This window comes from Loxodonta africana, chromosome 3 (assembly GCF_030014295.1).
Source record: "Loxodonta africana isolate mLoxAfr1 chromosome 3, mLoxAfr1.hap2, whole genome shotgun sequence".
NCBI classification, from domain to species: Eukaryota; Metazoa; Chordata; class Mammalia; order Proboscidea; family Elephantidae; genus Loxodonta; species Loxodonta africana.
In genome coordinates this window covers 43090895-43116353 of record NC_087344.1, presented here as the reverse complement: position 1 = coordinate 43116353, position 25459 = coordinate 43090895, and the positions used below count along the sequence as shown (strand labels likewise).

Below are 25459 nucleotides of genomic sequence, written 5' to 3'. Positions count from 1 at the left end.
TTAGGTTATTCTTTTTAACTGTGATTTCACTCAGTTCTGGAATATTTAGTGATAAAAAGTAAGATAGACAAAATCACTAAATATTTTGGAATTTGATGTTGCTAAAGTGTGACAGATGTTTTTTATCTTTTTCCTTCTGTTTTCATTTTGTCCTTAATGCATTTCAGCAAACACTGGTTTGGGCCCTGTTAAAATTCCGTTTTAATGATCTTTTAAGGGGGATCACATGATACTATGGGGAGATAAGTAATTTAAAAGTATCCAGTTTTATTTTTTTATTGACATTGAGGCCAAAATACATGATTATGGTAAAGAGATAATGGTGTATTTTAAAATCAGTACATCTTCTTTCCCCCTTCTACCTACTTCCATCTCTACTTCTGTCACCGAAGGGCCTTAGTCAAGGGTGTAAAAGACACCCAACAAGATACTTTATTAACTGACAAAAAGTATATACTTTGTTCCCACTGTTCTTGCTATATATTATTCTTCTTTTCTATTCTGAACGTTTAGATGCTGGACAGCCCTGGTTATTTATTGTGCTTTCTTTAGTGAGAGGTGAATCTGAAAGAGAAGTTTTGCAAAATTCTCCTAGTTGTTTTGAGAAGCTCATTTTTAATATCCTCTTAATTAATTTTTTGGCAGACTCTGGAAGAGAACTTGTCATTACAGACCCCGTTATCAAGAACCGAGAGCTCTTCATTTCTGATTATGTTGACACCTACCATGCTGCTGCCCTTAGGTAAGTGCCAGAGGCGTGGTCTTTCATGGGAAGAAGTCATTAAGAATGGGAGGTAAAATGCCCTGATCTCTTTTGATAATCATCGTGTTAATCAAAGTACTCTCATTGTCTCAGTAAAATGACACCCTGGTGTTAACGTTGGGTTATTGGGATTTCAGAGGTTACCTGTATCTTCACTTATCTGTGTGCCTTTAACACCCTCTCTGTATTACTGTATCTTTAGTCCCTTGAAAATTATTATCCTGGTATTGTTTGCTGCAGTATTTAGGAAAAAGTGTTATCAAAAAACCGAAAGTGCTACAAAAAAAAAAAAACAAAAAAAACCCAAACCGGTTGCCATGAAGTCGATTCCAACTCCTAGCAATCCTATACGGAAACCCTGGTGGCGTAGTAGTTAAGTGCTATGGCTGCTAACCAAGCGGTCGGCAGTTCGAAACTGCCAGGCGCTCCTTGGAAACTCTATGGGGCAGTTCTACTCTGTCCTATAGGGTCGCTATGAGTCGGAATCGACTCAACGGCAGTGGGTTAGCAATCCTATAGGACAGAGTAGAACTGTCCCATAGAGTTTCCAAGGAGAGCCTGGTGGATTCCAACTGCCAGTCTTTTGATTATCAGCCATAGCTCTTAACCATTATTCCAAAAGTGTTACAGTGATCTCTAAATTACTTTCTTTTTTTTTTTTTTTTAACATTTTACTGTGTTTTAGATGAAAATTTACACAGGAGATTAGTTTTCCATTCAATAATTTATACACAGATTGTTCTGTGATGTAGATTGGTTGCTATCCCCAAAACGTGTCAGCACTCTTCCATTTCCACTCTGCCTTCCCCATTTCTATCCCTCCATCTTCCCAGCACTTGCTTGCCTTCTCATTTTTTCTTTTAGGCAGATGCTGCCCACTTGGTCTCTAATTTGCTTTCCTAAGATTGAACAACTGTGACCAGAAAAGATAGATAAGGAAATGAAGAAGCAGATATGGCAGCATCTAAACAATTGAGAAGGGAGGCAGAGTTTATAGGGATTTTCACTGAACTATTCTTTCAATTTATTGTATTATGAAAATTTTCCTACTAAAAAGAAGAGAATTTATTGAAGATTTCATTCTGAGACAGAAAGTAATATTGCAGCTAGTCTTAAGGGCTTAGATAATTATGCCCAAAAGTGGCAGTACCGTCACCCCCTGCTTTGTACCGTCTGATATTTTCTGTCCGTCTCAGGAAAAAAATATCAATATATTCTGGGTGTCTTTTATGTAGAAATGGCAGACTTTGGGCCTGTTAAATGGTAAGGGAAGTAAGACAACTAATACTCCTATAATCCTTTTCCTGCTGGAAATAATTAAGGAGTAAAAGAACTACTTTCTTCTTTAAAGAATATGGTTTTAAAGTCATTGGAATTTGCTGCCTTTTAGCTTAACTACAATGAGATAAAATACATTTTCTGTTATAATGATGGTATTCAGTAAAACCATTGGGAGTCTCTTGGGCAAAGCTACTACATAGCTAAAGCCAGGTATTTCAAGGCAAATCAGTAAGAACTTTTACTATAGTGCAGGTTTTGGCAAACTTTTTTAGGCCAGATAGTAAATATTTTCAGTATCACAGGCCATACAGTCTCTGTCTCATTTAACTCAGCCATTTTAGTGCGAAAGCAGCCGTAGACAACATGTGAACAAATGAGGGTGGCTGTCTTCCAATAAAACTTTATTTATGGATACTGAAATTTGAATTCATTTTGTTTTTACTGATCACAAGATAGTCTTCTTTTCATTTCTCTTTTTAATCATCTGAAAATATAAAAGCCATTTTTAGCTCATGGGCCATACAAAAACAAGTGGTGAACCAGATTTGGCTTATGGGCCATAGTTTGCTGATCCCTGCTGTAGGGGAGATAGTGTATGTGGTTGGATTTGGCTTCTTATATGACTTTAAATAAATTTAGAGATTCCTGTTTTGTAAGCATCCCACCAAATTCCCATAGCTTGTTAGTCTTTGTGGAAGTGGCTTTCTAGTCTTGAACTGGCATGCTGAACAAAGCAAGTTAAACGGAAGTTGACCAGATTGATAAACCCTACTGCCGTTGAGTCGGTTCCGACTCATAGCGACCCTATAGGACAGATTAGAAATGCGAACAATTAAATTGTTAACCTGTGAGGATAAGAAATAAAACATGTGGATTGATCCTGGGAAAATTTCTTACTCTGCTTTGCATTCTTTTCGTCTTTTCTCTTTGGTTGAGGTAAGTGAATTTTGAATGGTTGAGTTTCGGTTTAGAAGAATTATGTGAGATATATAACTGATTATTCAACATGTTTTTCGTAATTGCTTAAAATGGATAAATTGGAGTATTTACCAGGGGCTGTTCAAGTCAGAATCGACTTGATGGCAGTGGGTTTGTTTTTTTGGTATTCAAATTTGTACGGAGCCCTGGTGACACAATGGTTAAGTGTTTGGGTGCTAAGTGAAAGGTTGGTGGTTCTAGTCCACAAGCCACTCTTTGGGAAAAAGATGTGGGTGTTTGCTTCTGTAAAGATTACAGCCTTGGAAACCCAGCGGGGCAGTTCTGCTCTGCCCTACAGGTTGCTACGAGTTGGAATTTGACTCAATGCAACGAGTACAGGTATTCAGATTTATGTGGTTGTTGTTAGGTGCCGTCGAGTCAGTTCCGACTCATAGCGACCACATGTACAACAGAACATAACACTGCCCGGTCCTGCACCACCTCCACAATCGTTGTTATGCTTGAGCTTATTGTTGCAGCTACATTGAGCGTCTTCCTCTTGTACCAAGCATGATGTTCTTCTATAAGCTCAGATTTGTAGAGTCATTTTTATCTCATTTAAGCATATTTTAGAAGAACCAGTTATCCCGCATAACTCCAGCTGGACCCAGATGAATTTTACTCTGACTAGGTTTACAAGCAGATATTTTCTGGAGACATGTAATTGCATAGGTCACTACACCTTCACTGGCCACAGAGGGCTGGAGTGCTAAAATGACAGCACATTGTCTTCTTTTCACCGTGTATATGACTACAACACTTACTGATTAGCTGTTTTGTCCTGTGGTGTTTTCTTTAAAGTGGTTATAAAGAACGGTAGCTGTTCTATAAAACTTTCATCTTAAATTTGCTTCTGTTAGCTTTGAATACTGTATCCCTTTATGACTTTCAAAGGCACCAGATAATAAGTGGTCCCTGTGTTGATCTGGCCTAGGAGGTGCTCAGTAAATACTTGTTGATGTTTGTCTGCATCCGGTGCTTATCAGTATGGCACTTAGTGTTGTTCAGTAATCCATCCTTGTTCTCAGCATCAGTGAGTTGGGAAAGGCCCTTTGCATTGCCTGTAGTATCACCTCCAATAATAACAGAAATGAACGGCCATGCCCCCAGGAATTTCTGTTTATTCCTTTTTGCTTCACCAAAACTAGATTTAAAAATATTTAGTGGTGGTGGTGGGTGGGGAGGGGATTAAGCTTTAAGTTTTTCTTCCAATTTTTCTGTTCACCATTTATCCACAAAAAGAGTTTTTTGTTTTTCCATAAATGTAAACCAGTACTGCCAAAACGGAAACCCTGGTGGCATAGTGTTTACGTGCTATGTCTGTTAACCAGAAAGTCGGCAGTTTGAATCCACCAGGCACTCCTTGGAAACCCTACGGGGCAGTTCTGCTCTGTCCTGTAGGGTTGCTATGAGCTGGAATTGACTCAACGGCAATGGTTTTTTTTGTTTGTTTACTGCCAAAATAAATTCAGTTTTGAAAGAGGACTAATAAAATAGTGCATGAGCACACGAAAGGGGATCAAATGAATGTAGTGAAAAAACATGGAGAACAAAAAAGAGAAAGGTAGAAATAGACTAATAATGTGAGTGCTTAGCAGCCTTTTTCTCAAAATTCAGACTCTGCTCAGTTACGTGAGTTTGTTGTGGCTGCAGGAACTCTGAGGGGACTCTTGTCTATTCCATTCACTTAGGAGGAAACTGATATATAAATTTCAAGCTGGTTCTTAGATTATAAAGGAGGAGAGAGAGCTTTGTCCTTTAGCCACCATGAATCAAAAGGAAAACCAAATTCCTTTGCGGCCTTTTCTGTGTAAATTATGAGATTGTAGTATTTCCCTTCCAAACTAAATTCATTTCCGGAAGAGACTGAGCACCTTCACAGTTGTGAAACCGTGTTGAAGTCCAGCATTATTGGTTTACTGCTGTTTTGAATCCTTGCCTTGACTGTCCCTCATCCCTACCTTTCAAGCTACACGTTTCTACAGCTGTTTATTTTTTTTATTTCATTACATGTATCAATAATGATGTGGTAATGTTAGCTTTGTGAATAGAGTATGTTGAGTTTTAATTTCTAGGTACAGGTAAGTATTTTTGGCTGACACTGTGGCATAATAGAGCACTGGATTAAAATGAGAAGACTTGACTTTGTATCCTGCTTCTATCACATAGCTTTCTGACTTGAGTTTGTTAACCTTTGAACTATTTTTTTGACAAGCTTGTTCAAGGTCACATGACTAAGTGACAGAGCCCTGATACAAAAATCTTCTGATTCTACATCTAGAAAGAAAACGTGTGCAAAAGTGCCTTGCAGAATGTCTCTCACTCAGTAGTGTGAGTAGCACTTATTTTCAGAGTAGCACACTCACTCCTCATTTACCAACATGGTTAGGTTCCAAAGAAAATGGTGGAAGACCGCATCAGATCACAAAATGGAGGATGACTGTGTCATCACATAACTGCCAAATCACATCATTCTGTAACTGCCGAACCACTGAGAATCATGGCCCAGCCCAGCTGACACATAACCTTAACCATCACTGCCAGCGTTACTCTCAGCTCTCACCTTGGCATTTGTTACTGCTAGACGTACATCGTTAATGTGCAAAAAATAGTACATTTTTTTACGATTGTCGTAAATGCTAAATGTTGGATAACGCGATAGTCGATTAGTGAGGAGTGGATGCACCGTGCTCACTGAATCTGAATTGCGTTCTTCAAAATGTGAAAGGAAGAAGAGAAGAAGTGAAATGTAATTCTGTACTGACTTATTGATGGTACAACTATTTAGCACCTGTTTATTTATCTGGCCTATTGGATGGGTTGATTGAATAGTCAGATTACTTCAGGTATGGGAAAAAGAATTTAGGTGAGAGAACCATCTCTAGGTGCTCTGCGAGTAAGCTGATAAACCCATAGCTTGCCATCCGTTTGCTTTGTTACGGTTTTCCCCCTAGGTATAGTATTTTATTGATAATAGAAGGCTCTGAAGTGATTGCTTTGTGATCGGAGTGGGAACATGTGGCCTGGGCAGAGACATTACCAGGTGGATTATGCTCCTGTCACAGTGAATTGTCAACTATTGATCGTAGGCTTGGATCTGTGGAGGCAGCATAGGAGATCATAAAAACCTCATCTGCTTGAGGGATGTTTTCTAACTTTCTGATTATCTGCTTCCTACTTCAAATAATTACTTGAGGGAAAAGTATCCTAGGGTAGGTCAGGTTATAAACTATCGTCTTAACCTAGGAATTTATATTACAGGAAGATGTTTTGAGGTGAATTTTCTGGAAACCCAGGGCCAAGAAACCCTAGGCTCACTCTTTTCATCCTGAATTATTTTATCTCCTTACTTTATTATGGGTACCTAGAATCATATATATGTTTAGGGACTGAAATGGGTTGATTATATCTGTGTACAATTCCCCAAACATTTTTAGCATTTAAAAAATTCCTTTAGCTCCTGCAAGTTCCCCAAGGAGTTTCATAATGCCTTGAAGCTCTTAGTTTTATAGCTTAAGATTTATTTCCTGGCTTTAATCTACCATTGTTTTTATATGTGAAATAACTTAGACCTACAGCATTGTTACAGTCTTGTCTATACATGTTTAGTACTTCATTAGACACTGTAAGTTGTCTATTAATTTAGTCATCATTTAACACATTATTGACCCACTTGGAGGTAAAGGACTTTCTGTATTAGGTGCTGGGAACACCTAACTGAATAAGATATTCTTTTTCTTTGCCCTGGAATACTTCATAGTTTTTTAAACTTTTTCTTTGGAGCTACTTTTAGACATACAAAAAAGTTGTAAAAAATAGTACAGAGTTTTCGTATATCTCTCCACCAAGCTATCTCATGAACATTTTATAACAAATGTGAGGATGGCATGAGACCAGGCCATGAGGTCTCTATGAGTTGGAGGTGACTCGATGGCACCTAACAACTAATAGTACCTTTATTAGAGAAAGATAGCATTAGTGCAAAACCACTGAACTGAAGACCCTATTTGAATTTCCTTTTTTGTTTCAGGATCCCATTTGGAACCCCACATTGCATTTAGTTATTATTTTGCCTTAGTTTCGTGCCATCTGTAATGGTTGCTCAGTCTTTCCTTGTCTGTCATGACCGTGACATTTTTAGAGCATTGATCTTTTTTTTTTTTTGCCAAATGTCCCTCAGTTTCTCTTTGCCTTGGGGTTTTCACATAACTGGACTGAAGTTTTGCTTTTTGGCAAGAATACCACACGAAATGTTGTGTACCTGAGTGTATCCTATCACATGGTTCGTGATGTTGATATGTCTCATTACTAGTGATGCTGGCCTTGACCACTTGGTTTATGTGGTTTTTGCCAGGTTTCTCCACTGTAAAGAATCTTTACCCAACAAAACCAAACCTTCTACCACTGAGTCGGTTCCGAATCATAGCGACTCTATAGGACAGGGTGGAACTGCCCTGTAAGGTTTCCGAGGCTGTAAATCTTTACGGGAGCAGACTGTCTCATCTTTCTTCCATGGAGCAGCGGGTGTGTTCCAGCCACCGACCTTTTGGTTGGCAGCCGAGTGCTTTAACCACATTGCCACCAGGACTCCCGAAAGCATCTTTCCCCTGGAGTTAACAGTTAACGCTGGGGAGATACTTTGAAACGTTTCAAATTGTGTTTCTTCTCAAACCTGCTGATTTTAGCATCTACAATGGATCTCTTCTCCAACAACTGTTACTCTGGTACTTGACTACTAGTGGCTTTCTTTTTTCCTTGTTCTATTATGTTTATTAACTGGAATTCTGCTTAGGGAAGAGTTCTTCTTTTTTCCTCATGAATCCCTTCAATCAATTGTTTATATCAGTATGAACTTATAACCCATTGCTGTTAAGTCGATTCCAATTCATAGTGACCCTAAAGGACAGAGTAGAACTGCCCCATAAAATTTCTAAGGAGCGCCTGGTGGATTCGAACTGCCGACCTTTTGGTTAGCAGCCATAGCACTTAACCACTATGCCCACCATGTTTTCCATGAACTCAATAGATGTTTATTTTACTCTGTGGACTATAACACTATCATTATTTGTTTTGTTGCTCAAATTGTTCCATCTTTGGGTATTAGGAACTACTTCAGGTTGGCCCCTCCATTTTTTGACAAGCTTCCATCTTTTTTTGAAAACTTATTTTCTGGTTATATAAGATGTTCCAGACTCGCATTTTCCCTGCCCTTTCATTGAAATCAACCATTTTCCAAGGAGCCCTAGTTTCTTTCATTGGATAATAACATGTAGAAACTAGCTTTTAGACCTTTCAGTGGATAAACCTACGAAATATATGTACAAATACGCTGTATTTTTATGCAAATGATGCATGCCTTTTAGGTTTGTCTGCCAGCCGTGTCCTCCCCCTGTGAGGTGTTTCATGAGTGCCGCTGTGCCAGTTCTTTTACACGTTGCTGTTAAAAAAACAAAAAACAAACTCTCTCTCTGTCTATATATAAAAAACATAGTTTATATTAAATATATATTTATATGTATTTAACTATATATGAGCATAGTGCTTTTACAAAAATACTTTGAGGGAGGTGGGTGTGGTTGGCAAACAAATGTAGAAGGCATGCATTTGTGTAAAATACAGTACTGACCCATGCATATATTCATCCATACATTCATTCTTCCATCATGAGGTGGTACTGATAACTTGGATTCTAGTCCAACACGACAAGGTTCATTTTATCCTCCCTCCTACTCATATTAGTAACTTCTTTCTCCAACAATGAGAAGCCCAGTTCTTATTGTTTAAGATAAATTCACTTGTTTTTGTTTGTTCAGTTCTAGACTACTCATAAATTAGTTTCTAGAATTTGTAACCCGTATTCCTGTAAGAAACACATTTGCTAATTAGATTTTTGCCTTTAGCTTTGTAGTATACAGACAAGATACTATTTTCCAAAGTTACTTAGGTCAGTTCTATTTTTTCATACCCCTTAAGTTGGTTGCGTTACTCATTTGTAATACAGTTAGGTTCATTTGTTAGTGTTTGCTTTTTTTTGCTTCTTCCCAGTTGATTTAGTCTTTTTGGGTGGGGGCTGGGGGAAGTATGTGGGTATGTGTACCTTTGCTGAGTTTCTAAGTATCAGACTGGTTCAAAAGATACAGCTGTCAACCACCATGTTTCCATTCTCTGCTTCTTTTCTTCTCTCTCCCATTCACTTCCTATAGGTAACCAATTTCTTTACTTTCTGTATTTACTTTTCACAGATGAACAGATTAATGTGTATTTTCATATAACCCCATTTTCCTTATATGAAGAGTAGCATGCCTATAGATAACTCTTTTTTTCATTTAGCTGTGTGTTCTGAAAATTGCTGTGTATTGGTTCATAGAGATCATCCTCATTCTTCTTTACAGCTGCATAATGCTCCATTGTGTGGATGTACCAAAGTTTATTTTGCTCTCTTGTGTATGGGCATTTAGGTTGTTTTCAGGATTTCGCATTTATAAACAATGCTGCAACAAATGACCTTGTGCATATGTATTTTCTTATTGTTGGATGTTTGTCTTTAGGGGAGATTCCCAGAAGTGAAATTATTGGGTTGAAAGGTTTATGTATATGTGATTTGCTAGGTATTCCCAAATTTCCCTTCAGAAGGCAGGTACCAATTTGCATTCCCTCCAGCAATGTATGAGACTGCTTGTTACCCCAGTAGAATGTGTTACCTTTTTTTTTCTGTATAATTTTTGCCAGTCAGATAGGTGAGAAATGGTTTTGTTTTATTTTATTTCATAACAGTGTGTGAGTTTCCCCTTTTTTTCATATGTTTTGAAGGATGTTTTTGTATCTTTTTTGATGAATTGTCTGTTCATGTCTTTTTGCCTCCCACTTTTAAAAGTTCTTTATGAGTCTAGGGTATATGCTGTAAATATTTTCTCCTACTTTTGTAAGTTGTCTTTTGATTTTTTTCATGAAAACTTGAAAAAAAAATTTTTATCTAGTTAAAATGCCAATTTTAAAAAATTTCCACTGGATTCGAGTCCTAGTTAGAAAGCCTTTCCTTACACCAGATTTAAGGAGGAATTCTATCCAGTTGTCCTAGCACTGTTTATTAAAAAGTTCCTCTCTACCCCAGTGATTTGAGACACCACCTTTGCCATGTATTATTTTCCCTGTATATTGTAAGTATAAATCTGGACTTTCTATTCTATTTTCTTGGTGTGTTTGTCTGTTTATGTGTCGGGACCACACTCTTTTAATTATAAAAGCTTTATAGTATGTTTTAATGTCTGGTACAGCTATTTCCCACCTCCCCCCTTTTCAGTGATTTCTTTTTCTATTTGAACCTTAGTATTACTTGCCTCCTTCTATAAAATAGCTTGTTTGTATTTTTATTGGGATTGCATTGGGTTTATAGATTAGTGACCTGTGGAGAAATGACATGCTGAGTTTTCTTACCCATGAACAGGAAATGTTTTTTGTTTTTTTTTTGGGTTTATTTTTGTGCCTTTCAGGAGTGTTTTAAAATTTTCTGTGTATGTGTTTTATACTTTTTTTTTAAATTACATTTATTCTTAAGCATTTAACATTACAGACATATATTGAACTCCAGACCAAACCCATTGCTGTCGAGCCTATTATGACTCTTAGTGACCCTAGAGGACAAAGTCGAATTGCTCCATAGGGTTTCCAAGGAGCTGCTGGTGGATTCAAACTGCCCACCTTTTAGTTAGCAGCCATCGGTCTTAGCCACTGCACCACCAGGGCCCCTATATTGAACTCATTACCCTAATAATAGCCAATATACATTCCTCTTAAGTACTTTGGAACATACTCAAAAATTGGTCATATCAGCTACAAAGAAAACATTTATCTGATCATAATGCAATAAAACTAGAGTTCACAAACAAAAAGAACAAAAAAGGCCCTTTTACCTGGAAATTTTAAAACCTCCTGTTAACAACTCATGTTATAAGGGGAACTACAAACTGAAGTTAAAGAATTTTTGAGGAGCGACAGAAAAAATAGTATCAGCATTGATGGCATGTATTTAAATCAGTGATCACAGGAAAATTAACTGCAGTAAACACACCAATAAAAATAAGTAAAACTATATAGGTTAAATTCTCAGCTTAAACTTGAAAAAGAACCACAAAGTAAATAAAAAGAAAACAGAAGAAGGAAATAATAAAGATAAAAGTGGGAATTAATAGGAGAAAAACTTCTTAATCAAATTTTATTAATTTTATTTTTATTAATCAAAATCCTGTTTTTTTGAAAAAATTGAATAACATTAAAATATATATTTACATATATAATGAACAAGTGGACTTTATTCCAGGAATGCAGGGTTAATTCAGTATTAGATTCTTTTAATATGATACACCATACTAATAAATTAAGAGGAAAAAAACCATGTGATTATTTCTATAGAAGCCTTTGATGCAATTCAATGTCTATTTATGATATAAACCCTCAAGAAAATGTGAGTTGAGGATGGCTTTCTTAATATGACAAAGGATATATACTTTAATCCTGAAGGTAGTATCTTTATTTAATGGAGAAGCACTAGAGGCATTTCCACTGAGATCAGGAACCAGGAGAGGATGCCCATGATTCCCATTACTTTCCTCGTTGTACTAGTGGTATTAGCCAATGCCATATAGAGGCACAAGAAAGGGTAAAGAAGAAGTAAAACTATCTCTATTTCCAGATGACAGATAGTATACCTGGAAAACTTAATAAAATCCATTATAGAACTGTATGGAACAATAAAAGAATTCAGTCAAGTAGTAGGGTATAAAATTAATATGCAAAAAATCAATAGCCTTCATATAAGTAAACAGTAAACAGAAGACATAGTGGTAGAGAAAATCCCATTTGCTACAGCTTCAAAGCTGTTTACCATGATTTGCTTCTATTTCTACTGCTTTTGGCTTTTCCTAAACCAGTTCTCAGTGAGGGACAATTTTGCCCTCCCCAGGAGACATTTGGCAATCTTTGGAAACATTTTTTCATTGTTACGTAGGTCCCTGCATGGCACAAGCAGTTTGTGATTGGCTGCTAACCTAGAGGCTGGCAATTTGAACCCACCCAGTGGTGCCACGGAAGAAAGGCCTGGTGATCTGCTCCTGTAAAGATTATAGCTGAGAAGACCCTATGGAGCAGCTCTGCTCTGAAACCCAGCTTGTAGCATTGAGTCAGAATCAACGGGTTTGGTTTTTGATTGTTATAATAATGTAGGGGGGTGCTACTGGGTTGAGGCCAGGGATGCTGCTAAATATCCTGCAGGATCCCACAATGCACAGGACAGTTCCTCACAACAAAGAATTACTCTGTCCAGGATGTCAGTACTGCTGAGATTGAGAAATACATATCTCATTTCCAGTGCCTAAATGTCTAAGAGACATTTAGAATCATGGATTGCTAGGGCTTCTGTACTTTTAATTAATACATTAACCACCCAAATTTAACAGTGAGGAAACAAAAAATAATGTTTGTTATTATCATGCTCATCTAGTAATGGACAGTGATGGACAGAATAGTTTTTTTAAAATAACACTGAATAGTATACAAAATTTCATAGACTGTCTTATTTGATCTTCTTAATATCCTTACGGGGTAGGTAAAACAGGTATTGTTATCTCTATTTAAATGCTAAAGGAGCTTATCTATTTTTTCTGGGCTTTAATGACTAAATCACCTTGGATAGATGGTAGGTAGTTTCAGAGTGGAGGGATTGTTATTTGTAAAAGTGATCTTATCCTCTTTTTCTTTTCCAGAAACTCATTTTAGTTCCAGTTTAATGCTAGAAGGATAGATTCTGGGCCTTGAATGTTGGATCCTAGTCCATATTTTCCTTTGATTGGATCTTGTTACCTTCAGTAGAGCTGTGTGGTTTACAATTCTGTGCTATCCAGTATGGTAGCCACTAACCACATGTTTAGCTCTGTGATGCCGTGGTTAAGAGCTACGGCTGCTAACCAAAAGGTCAGCAGTTCGAATTCACCAGCCACTCCCTGGAAACCCTATTGGGCGGTTGTACTCTGTCCTGTAGGGTTGCTATGAGTCAGAATTGACTCAGTTGCACTGAGTTTTTTAGCCACATGTGGCGATTTAAATTTAAATTAAGATATAATAAAATTTAAAATTCACTTCTTCTCAGTTGCACCAGCCACATTTTAAGTGCTTAGTAGCCTTGGATTATTTTTTAATCTGTAGTTCCCAAAGGTACTTTAATAAGTCAGTAGTAGTATTATTTAGTTTAAAAAACGGAAATGGTCTGAGCCTGTCTTAGCTTCTGCATGTTACTGAGGCTTTCGTCAAGGCTGTTTAAGCCCATGGGGGAATGGAGGACATTGCTTTTAATTTCTTAGTGGGGAGTGAATGAATATCCTCATTTTGATACCCTTTAGCCAGTTCTTGTCATTATCGTCTTGACTATTAGCTGTTATGTATGTCGTTAGCATGCACACTCATGAAATCTTTATACAAATGGAAATCCAGCTCAACCAGTGGGAGGCCACGTTCCTGGAAATTTTCGTGCATGTGTTATATAAATAGTGACTTTTGATCCTCCAACTTCATCTAATCTAATCCCAACCTTTGGTTTCCACTTCACTGTAAAATTACCTGCTGTGACCACTGAGGGCTCTAGAGTTTTCCAAACCACCCTGCTGCCTCAAGAGCCCTGGAAATTCCTTGTGGAGTGTGTGTGTGTGCTGGGCAGTACTGCATGGTATAATGTTTCTGACATTTACATTTGGTGCTTGCAATGCATAGAAACACTACTTAGGAGTTTTATAATATTGTAGAATTTTTAGCTGTAATATGGTTTAACTTTTGTTGGTAGATGGGCCTGCAGTATTTCTATGGGAAAGTGTTTTCCTTTATAATCATTTAATGTTGGCTGAAAAATTGGAAACTGTATAATTAAAGCTCATCTATATATAAAGAAGTTAATTTCTGTAGGTCTTAATTTCTAAGTCAGTTTATTTCTTGCTTGTTAAGGGATACAAAAAAAAAAAAAAGCCAGAAGCTGTATTCCAGAGAAATAGCAGATGGTATCGCTTTTAGCTTTAACAGTTATACTTTCTGCCTGGCATTATGTAGCAGGAACAAAAAAACCCATTTTGCATTGATTCAGAAAGGCTTTAGACTGAATTTTTCTTAATACAATTGATCTATGATCATAATTTTTTCAGCTTTATTTCTAGTTAGTTTAATATCCTTTCATCACAGTCCTCCCCCAGTTTAGTTTTGTGATTTAATTAATTTTACTTTATGGTTAAAATGGCAAGCTAAATGAAGTTGTAAAGTTGTATGAAAAATAGTAATGCAATGACAAAATATAACTTATTGGACATTGTTTTATTACTTTTTGGGAATCCCAGTTTTCTGAATAGGTAATCAAGTGTGGAGTTTGTACCTTCATTCTACATGTTCTTAGAGCACCATGGATTTGGTCTTACGCTTCCACTATCCTTACCCTTCCAGCAGTGTTTTGGTTTGCAGAGCCATTGAGGGTATTACTAATGTTTTGTTGGTATTGTTCATTTTCAGAGGGAAGTGCAACATCTCCCATTTTTCTGACATATTTGCTGCCAGAGAGTTTAAAGCCCGAGTCGATTCATTTTTCTACATATTAGGCTACAATCCCGAGACAAGGTAAGTCAGTCGCTTGGGCTCACTCACTGAGAACTTTTGCTTTTCTCACTTTTGTGTGTGTGTGTGTGCGTGCGCATGTTCACATATCTAGGCATAAGATACACAAAAACAGTTCCAAAATCCTATAGTAAACTGCTTTGGGAGGAGTTATAATTAATGTCTTCTCATCTAAAGCAGCTTATTGTTTGCTGTTTACTTTTGTTAAGGGAAGGAAAAGTGAGAAAATTTGGGTCTAAAGAAGGAGGGAGAAAGGCATAAATTCAGTTGATCTGTGTTTAGAGCTTATTAAGAATTGGTAGATTATTTCCCTGAGGTACATTCCGTGTAGCCCTGGTGGTACATTGGTTAAGAGCTACAGCTGCTAACCAAAAGGTCGGCAGTTTGAATCCACCAGCTGCTCCTTGGAAACCCTATGGGGCAGTTCTGCGCTGGCCTATAGGGTTGCTGTGAGTTGGAATCAACTCAACAGCAATGGGTTTGGTTTTGGGTTTTTTTTTGGTATATTCTGTCAAGCCTTCTGTGATATATTGAAAAGGCTAGGACATTATGGAAAGTTTGGTGGTTACTTATTTCTTTTGTTCACTTTTGGTAATAAAAACCCAATAACAGTCACTGAAATATCTAGTACGATAACTAGCATGAGATGGATACTTCTAATTCTCAGCTGTCTTGGTAAAATCTATGTAACAATTAGAATTATTATTTTTTAATGAAAAGCAATAGGGTCAAAATAATATCATAGAAAGAATTCTTTGTTTATATCTAAAATAGACCCTAGTTTAATTTAGCAATGGGAGAACTTTCATAGAGTGTTCTTATTTACTCTGTATCAGTCATGGGACTACATATTTTATTAAGGATTTCAAAGACGAGATGTTAGCAGGTGATGAAGTAGTTTGTGTTCTGAATACCCAGGACACGTTTACAAATATGAAGATTTAGAAAGAAATAAGAGATGCTTGGCTCAAGGAAGTTAATGGAAGAACTATATTAAGTGTAAGATGGGTATCGTTTTAGTGAAAACATTTTTCCTAGAGGACGCTGAGAAGCTGTGAAATTTAGAATATTGTTTGGACAGTCAGCTTAGGTTCTGTAAAAGGAAACATGTTCTCACTACAATGTATGTGATTACATGAGAGTTTTCTTGGGGGCATGTATATGATCCAGTCAGTCTGTCTGTCTCAACAGATAACCAGAAAACTATAATGGTATAATGATCATCTTTTTTCTTTAGGTAGCAGTCAAGTTTGAGCTATTCTTTTTCAAAAGTATGGCAGGTTCTAATGATAGAGAAGCTGGTCAATGGTAATATTTCAAAAGCATCTTATATTTTGAAGTGTTTATTTTACATATGCCTTTGTTGACTGTTGTGTCTTAGTTTCTTATTGCCCAGGTGATGTGCGGAACCCTTGAACTTGGATTTATATGTTCGTTCAGTGATACCAGGTTTATTTAACTACTTGTCATATTGTACTGTTAGAATGTATTAGTGGATTGGCTAAATAGCTTTTGAGTTTTAAATGTTCAGGTCTCAGGTTGATAACAACCAACCAAATTTATTTTTATACATCTGTTTTTGCTGAATGCTTTTTAAAGGTCATATATTACCTGCCTTTGTAAGCTAGAGACTCATGCAAGTTCCTCTCTCATTTTTCATTGTGTGTTGCTGGAAATCATCGAGGATGATACTTCCCTTCAGTTTTGTTTTAAAATGTGGGTTTGGTATGCGTTCGAAGGATATTGTTTGTCTCCAGCTTGATGGAAAGTAACACAAAGATGTACTTGCAGCAGCCCATTTATAAGGTCTGCATCTTAAGTCTCTTCTAGTAGTGCCTTGACCTTTCTAGTGCCATTTGCTCTCTTCTACACTTGTGTTCCCCCATGCCAAGCTTGTGCCTGGCATATGGTAAGTGCTTAAGGGGTGTTAGATGACTTGAATGGAAGAAACCTTTGAATATCTACTTACAAGTAAAGTTTGAGGTAAATCTCAAACTTCTCATAGTTAAAGAGTAGTTGTTGTTAGGTGCTGTCAACAATAACAACTACTACTATTTAACTGTGAGAAGTGGAGCTAGTGACGACCCTCAGATTGAGCAAAGTTGTGTATGTGGCCAACTGCCCTGCCTCGCTGGTCTTGGGAGCCCCTTTATATCTCTGAAATTTGGGGTTGGGTCTGTAGTTCCCACAGCTGTTCAAATGATGAAAAGTGAGTGTATGTGATTCTAGAAAGTTGAGAAAAACTTTTGCATTTCCTCCATCTGGTTTATCCATAATGTGATCCTTAGAATGCCCAGGGTGCATACCCTTGCAGAATTCGCCTCTGTTTCTGGCTTTGTTTCCACTTTGTAAGGGATGGGGCTGTGTGATGAGCTGGATTCTGGTAGTTCTCTCCATGTTAATGAGTGTACTGGTGTGTACTCATGGTTAAGTAGTGGTGTGTGCTGACTCAGTCATTTAGGTAAATCTAAGTTAATGGGAAAGAAAATGTCAAAATGTTCTATTTGGGTAATAAACTTGTTAGATATTGTATGTATCGGTAAGATCACTGGAAATTAAGGAGTAGTGATTCTGCCTCTACAAACCTTGGTGACTGTTCCCTTCCTCTTAAAAAATGTAGGACCTTTACTCCAAGTGAGCAGATGAAACTGAAACTTACGATGAAATTGGTTTCTACTTCCCACAGCCAATTTTCTGATAGTAGTTGAAAGTTGATTTATATAGTTTTCCATAATTTATTTAACACACCAGCTAGCCCTGAGAGTTTGAGGCTTGTTTCAGATGTGTTTGCATATCTCCTTTTTAAACCTCAGTCCTCTGCTACTTTCTTAATGTTTTCCCTAACCTGGCCATTATTTTTCTAAATGTTGTCTTTTGCCAGGGACCTGGTTATCCACTTTGGTTCTGGCAATATTACTGCTTTATTGAACACATGTATGCTAGTGGGAAACAGACTTTTCTATATTCTTTGGTTCATTGCCTTTAAAATTTGGGGAAGGTGGATTTCTTGGTGATTGTCATGGAATTACTTTGGCATTGTTGTTGTCATTTTTGTTAGGTGCCATCGAGTTGGTTCTGACTCATAGCGACCCTAAGTACAACAGAATGAAACATTGCCCAGTCCCGCACCATTCTCACAATGTTACGCTTGATCCCATTGTTACAGCCACTGTGTCAATCCACATTGCTGAGGGTCTTCTTCTTTTTCACTGGCCTTCTACTTTACCAAGGCATGATGTGCTTCTCCAGGGACTGATCTCTCTTGATAACATGTTCAAAGTATGTGAGACGTAGCTTCACCATCCTTGCTTTCAAGGAGCGTTCTGGTTGCACTTCTTCCAAGACAGATTTGTTTGTTCTTTTGGCAGTTCATGGTATATTCAATATTCTTTGCCAGCACTACAGTTCGAAGGTGTCAATTCTTCGGTCTTCCTTATTCATCCTCCAGCTTTTGCATGCACATGAGACAATTGAAAACACCGTGGCTTGGGTCAGGCGCATCTTAGTCTTCAAGGTGACATCTTTGCTTTTCAACACTTTAAAGAGGTCTTTTGCAGCAGATTTGTCCAATGCAATGCATCTTTTGATTTCTTGACTGTTGCTTCCATGGGTGTTGATTGTAGATCCAAATAAAATGAAATTCTTGACAACTTCAGTCATTTCTCCGTTTATCATGATGTTACTTATTGGTCCAGTTGTGAGGATTTCTGTTTACATTGAGGTGTAATCCATGCTGAAAGCTGTGGTTTTTGATCTTCATCGGTGCCTCAAGTCCTCTTAATTTGTAGCAAGCAAGGTTGTGTCATCTGCATAACTCAGGTTGTTAATGAGTCTTCCTTCAATCCTGATGCCATGTTCTTCTTCATATAGTCCAGCATCTCAAATTATTTGCTCAGTGTACAGATTGAATAGGTATGGTGAAACCCGACACACAGCTTTCCTAACTGAACCACATTGTATCGCCTTGTTCTGTTCTAATGACTGCCTCTATTATTAGGTATAAATTTATATTTTATTTATTTTTCTGCTTAGAGTTTCAGTCATTAGCACTAATAAAGCACCCACAATAATGAGATCCATAATCTCTTATCTTCAATTCTGAAATCCTAAAGCTAAAAAAAAAAAAAAATGCTGTTTGGTGCTAAAACTCATTTGTTGGCCAAACTTGTTTTGAATTGATGTAAAGCTATTTGTAGTTTTAGTTAACTTCATATGAATATGCACATATGTTACTGAAAAAATAGAATATGGGGTTTTACTCAGATACTGCTGGGGTCATAGTATACAGTATATTCACTGTAGTACCTTCCTAAAATCCAAACAATTCTGAATTCTGAAAAACCTGTGAACCAGAGAATCTCAGATAAAGGATTGTGTCTGCAAAAGCGTTAGCCATGGCATTAAAGGAACCCAGCATAATTGGGCAAAAATTTTTTGGACAGATATTTCTAGCTATAAGCAGGATACAAGCTACAAGGGGCTGACAAATGAGAGAGGCTTGAATCTAATTGTGCCCCAAACTTTGAACCCTTAGGCAAATGGGCTTTGCTTCTAGAGTGTTTGACATTTCTACACCCGGGGAGCATTCACATTTGCCATATGAACAAGATCCAGCACTCAGTCACTTCTTCTGTCAGCGTATTCTGCAAGAGAACGTTATTGTGCTCTTGTTTTATTTAAACGGCTTGATCCAAAATTTGCTTAGACACTTAGTAAAGTCAACAAATGTCAGCTCAGAGCCTTAATACATAAAGCCAGTTAGACCTTATAAACATTTGTCCAAACACCAATGTCCCTGGTTGTATTAAAATAGGATGGCTGTAGCTTATGAAAAGAGACGGGAATAGGGAGATGGTCCCAGGAAGATAAAGTGTACGCCTTTCAAATGGCCATTATCAACTCTTTTATTCTCACTGGGACTTCATGACTTCTTTCACCTCTTAACTCACTGGCCTCAGGCAGGAAGGTAAGAAGACCTGAAGGAACAGAAGAAGGATATAGACACTGAAGGAAGGGTACAGTAAAAAGGCACTGGCCAATGGACTGAACTTAAAGAGGTAGGAAGATGTAGGAAGGGACATCCAAGAATTCAGCAAAACCTGATTGTTATATGATAGGTCCATTTTGCTATAAAAAGCTCAGATCTGTTTATTAAAAGAAAATTTTTTTTTCAATTTTGGTTCTCTCAGATTTTGCATTTAAATACTCTGACTATACAGATGTCATGTTTCACATTAAGACCACTTATTTATTCATAAATGTTATTGTACCAATTTCATTATGGTCAGTGAAGCCATTTATCTTACATTCTTAGCAAGTGTATGTTTTCAAAGAATTTTATAATCAATATTCCAAGCAGAGTCAAGAATCACAGTACTCAGGCTCATATATATGTCAGCACAATCAACCACATGGCTAGACGATCTACCTGGCAGAAAATTACAGCATCTTGGGAAGCAGCTTATGTTCTGCTTTTGGATTTTTTATGGGATTAAAAAAAAAAAATTGATATTTTTCAACCTTTTCTTCCAAAAATAAAATTTGTAATCCTTCTTGCAAGTCCCAAGAAGCAACAAAAAACTTTATGGGTTACAAAAACTACCTGCAGGGTAACTTTTACCACCTCCATTTTGCTAAAGTGGAAACAGAGTTCAGAAAGTACATGCCATGCCCATGGACACAAGGATGAAGTCATAGCAGCAAAGGATTAGAACCCAGGCTGCCCTGATCCAAAAGAAGAGAGAACCATCTTACAGTTGCCCATTCGTAACAAAAGGATTGAGTTGTTGGATTAAATGGCTTTGAGGTACTGGACAAACATAAAAGCATCTAAGGACAGTAATCTTTGTTTCTTGAACTTGAGTATTCTCTTGCTAATGATTTGGGAAACAAACTGAGGGCTCAGATCCAGTGTTTCTCAAATCTTATCCAGGGGAGAATGTGATCACCTGCAGCTTCTCTAATTCTTTCCTTCCTTCCATGTCAGTGAGCCCCCCAAAGAACAAACCAAACCAGTTGCCATTGAGTTGATTCCAACACATGACCTCATGTGTTATAGAGTAGAACTGTACTCTAGGAATTTCAAGGCTGTGACCTTTGGAGACAGATCACCAGGCCTTTCTTCCGAGGTGCCTCTGGGTAGGTTCAAACTGCCAACCTTTTGATTAGTAGCTGAGCACTTAACTGTTAATGCCATCTGGGGTCTCCTTAGGGAGCCCCCGAATCTGTATTAAGCAATGAATAAGGAGAATAGGATTTTAGCACCTTTTTTTTTTTTTTTTTTTTTGCTCTGGAAGAAACAGTATTTACCTTCTAGCATGGAATTTTATAGAAATATTGAAGCTTACATATTATTATCATTATATGCAGTAGCAGTCATAAGCTTGAGGCACATGGGGACTTTTATCTCTTGCAGAGTGACAATGGCAATAATGTTAAAAATAAAAGGTTACAGGTTTGGCATATTGCCACCAAAAATAACTAAAATATTTAAAAAAATAAATAAATGGCTGCATTTAGTGCTGTGTGCCAGTCACTGCTCAGTGTGTCTTAACTTGCACAATTCATTTAATCTTTGTTTTGAAGCAATTTCAGTCTTACAGAACAGTTGCAAGTACAGTACAAAGCCCTTTTTTTTTTTTAATAAACCACTTGAGAGCAAATTGTCACCGTGAGGCTCCCTCACACCCCAATATTTTGTATATTTTCTATGACTAAGGGCATTTTTTTGTTGTTCTTGGGTGTCATCAAGTCAATTCCGACTCATAGCAACCTCATGTGACAAAGTAGAACTGTCCCCATAGGGTTTTCTAGGCTGTAATCTTTACAGAAGAGGAACTCCAGGTCTTTCTTCTGTGGAGCCACTATGTGGGTTCGAACTGCCAGCCTTTTGGTTAGCAGCGACCCAGACTCATGGAGACCCCATGTGTGTCACAGTAGAACTGTGTTCCATAGCGTTTTCGGTGGCTGATTTTTCGGAAGTAGTTGCTAGGTCTTTCTTCTGAGGCTTCCGAATGGACTCAAATCTCCAACCTTTTGGTTAGCAGCTGAGCAAGTTAACTGTTTATACTACACAGGGACTTCCATAACAACAATACAACCCTCAAAATCAGGAAATTATGATTAAAATATTATTATTGAATTCTTACATCCCACTCAGGTTTGGCCAGTTTTCTCAGTAATGACCTTTAGAGCAAATGGATCCAGCCCAGCATTGTGGATTTAATTGTCATGTCCCTTTAGTCTCCTTCTATTGTTTTTTTTTTTTTATTGGGAACAGTTTCTCAGTCTTTTCCTTGACTTCATAACCTTGGCACTTTTGTAGATTACAGGCTAATTATTTTGTAGACTGTCTCTCAGTTTGCATTTATGATGTTTCATTATTATTAGATTCAGGTCATGTATCTGTGGCAGGGATATCACAAAAGTCATGTGTCCTTTTCTATGTATCCTTTCGGGTGATACACAATTCTCATTTGTTCCATTGCTGGTAATGTTCACTTTGATCAGTTTCATATGGTAGTGTCTGCAAGGCTTTCCCGTTGTAAAGTTTCTTTTATTCCTTCTTTAATTAATTATTTTTGGGAAGGTACTTTGAGACTATGTAGATACCCCTTTCTTCACCAAACTTCAAATTTATTCATTATTCAATTTATTCATTTATTTATTTATATCAGAATGGACTGATGGTTTCCTATTTTATTCAATGGCTTATAATCTGTTCCTATGACTGTTCACTTGATATGTTGTCCCAGATTTGGAAGAATGATGCTTAGAAACCATGATCGGTGCTGGGTATGCTCATTACTTTGTGTCACTGTTCTCAGGTCCTCTGAGTGAACAGAGCTAGGGTATTGTGTGTGTGTGTGTGTGTGTGTGTATCATATATAATGCTCACCTTCACATATATGTCTGTATCATACCGTGTGTGTTCATGAGTTCATACGATAGTCTCTAATTCTAATCTAATGCCAGAGTCCCTTTTAATTGTTCTCCTTTTTCTTATTTGTAACTCTGTTTTTAGCAGTGAGAAACCTTGTTTCATTATTCTCAATATCTTTAATACGTTTACTCTTATCACTGACTCTGCTCTCTCCCCCACATGACACTCCATCCCCATCCACTCTTGTGGAGAAATCCTCATCACACAGCTTGGACTCTGACATTCTGTACATGGAATTTCTCTTTACCCACTGGATTCTGTCTTCCTGACTGGGCTGCCATCCTATCTCGTTACCCTCCCCAGCCCTCTCAGGCTTTGTCACACCCCTGCCTCCCATGGGTGTCTTCTCATTCTACCTGGACTTTGACTTTTTTGCATTGGGTCAGGCTCATACATATGTACCCACCTAACCCTGCTTGGAAACCCTGGTGGTGTGTAGTGGTTAAGAGCTACAGCTCCTAACTTAAAAAAATCAGCAGTTCAGATCCACCAGGTGCGCCTTGGAAACCCTATGGGGGCAGTTCTCCTCTGTCCAGAGAGTGTCTATGAGTCGAAATCAACTCAATGGCAGTGGTTTTTTTTTTAATCCTGCTTGGGCTTTGAAACCGCATGCCATCCCATGTGGACACTCTCCTCACCCTGGTCCCTTTTAAATTGCTTTTTATGTTTTTAGGACTGAATTGTTCAAGGAGGGAAGGTGGTGGTGGGGAGGCTGCATAATCTCATTTAACTTTCATAATAATCCACTGAGTTTGGTACTATTATTTCAGTTTTGAAGATAAGGAATTTTAGGCTCAGAGAAGTCCAGTAACTTGCCCATGGTCACACAGCTTACCAGGGGGCAAGGGCAGAGTTCAAACTCTGATCTGTCTTAACTCCAGAGCGAAAGCTTTTTCACCTGTTAATACATAAACATTCAAGATAACTAAAATATCAAATCAGGGCATCCGAACCAGGTTTTAAGAGATTTAAAACCAGACGTAGCATTTGATGTTCCTGAATATGGCTCAAAACAAAAACAAAAAACAACCAAACCCGTTGTCATCAAGTTGATTCTGACTTATAGCGACCCTATAGGACAGAGTAGAACTGCCTCAAAGGGTTTACAAGGAGCGCCTGGGGAATTCGAACTGCTGACTTTTTGGTTAGCAGCCAAACTCTTAACCACTGCGCCACCAGCGCTCTAGGGAATCAAATTTGTAGTACCACCTGTTAAAGGTGCATGGGATATCAATACCAAATACCACTTATTGAATGTTTAATCTATTCAATCTTTTATTAAAAAAACTCAGGGAGGTTGGTGTTGTCTTTATTTTGCAAATGAGGAAAGTGATATGAAGGAGATTAAATAACTATGTGAGGCACACAATTAGTAAACAGGAGACCCCAAGCCTATTTGACTCCAAAGCTTGTGTGCGTAACTTCTATGATTTCATCATAGATTGATTCATAGACAACTTAATATCCTTCTGGCCTCATTGGAAAATTTAGTTTTTCCAGTGAGAAAAACAATATGAGCTCATGGGAAAATAAGTTGACAAATACAAAAGAAAGATAAAGAAGCAAGCTGAAATAATACATAATTCTATAACCCATATTTGTATTTTTTCCTTGAAAATATATCTCCGTGCGTGCGTATAGGTGTATGTGTGTTAACACTGTAACTAGAATATTATATACATGAAACATGCATATAATTATACATTCCTTTATTAATTTTATATTTCTGGGATACGTAATACCATGTTGTTAAAACTTCTACAAAAATATTTGTATTGAGCACCTAGTATACCATCATATGGATCTTCCATAATTTATCTGTTCTCTTATTGTTGGGCATCTGTGGTTTGCCGATTTTTGGCTGTTCTAAATAAAATTGTCACCATCTTTTTTCAACATAAATCTTCTAAGTTGAACTCCTTTATTTCAATTCGTTTGGATTTGAGACATTTCAAATTCTGCTTCTGTTTTAGTGGATTCACCTTTTCTGCCCACCACAGCTCATGGTCTTTGTATAGCTTTTGAGAACAAGCAGCTAGAGCTGGATGTAAATACTTTCCTGTTTGCAGTTCCTCTGCCATCCACATTTCCACTCCCATGACATTTAGCTGAGGTGGCAAATAGTAGAGACTGTTGAGAGAAAACATGCATCTTTGGAAAGACAACCTACTAAAGTTATAAGAACTTTAATTAAAAAGATCAAAAGGCCAGATTTGATCATTTCAAAAAAATGTTTCGACAGAAGACATCTGCAAATGTTGAATAAAATATAACAAAATTTTTCAAATGCAGAGCTAAGCTTGCAAAAATTAAGAAAAACTGAAAACCAAAGCAGCCCGTGGTGAGAGAGGGAGTTGGATTGGTTGCCTTAATGAAGGCTCTCTTGGTTTTAACTCCCACCCGCTGGGTATAGGAGATGAGACCCTCATCTAAAGGGGCTAGGGAGTTGGAACTGAGCCCTATAAAAAGTCTACACCATCAAAGGGCTAAAAGTTCCTTGGTGAAAGGGTGAACTAGATAATATTCACCTAACTAAAGGAAGTGACAGGGACACCTGTCTGTTGGAGTGTGGGACTCTAGGCCCGAGAAGAAGAGGAAGAGAGGGAGGAGTCCTCTTGTAATACATAAATTTCGGCCCTGCTCCCATGATATTTGGGGTTTGAACTTATACCCTTGAAAAATTTTGAGAACTCTAGGGTGAGAAGATAACATAAAAAGTGGTCTCATACAAATGAGACCCCAGGACACCCGGCAAGTAACATATGTAAAATTTTTGGGTAATCATATTCCTCATTCAAGACTCCATAAGATCTCCCCAATAAAATCTCTTCAAATGCTGAGTTCATAGTCAAAAA

The 25459-nt window shown here is 37.5% G+C and overlaps 1 protein-coding gene across 22 annotated transcripts in view; it reads left to right on the top strand.

Moving 5' to 3' along the window:
* Window positions 1-25459, top strand: part of RERE (arginine-glutamic acid dipeptide repeats) — a 473241-nt gene that overhangs the window by 268601 nt on the left and 179181 nt on the right. For all 22 annotated transcript variants that reach the window (XM_064281204.1, XM_023552093.2, XM_064281194.1 and 19 more), the window contains 2 exons: window positions 646-742; window positions 14561-14665. In XM_064281204.1, the coding sequence (XP_064137274.1) occupies window positions 646-742; window positions 14561-14665 (202 nt within the window). The remainder of the gene's footprint in view (window positions 1-645; window positions 743-14560; window positions 14666-25459) is intronic.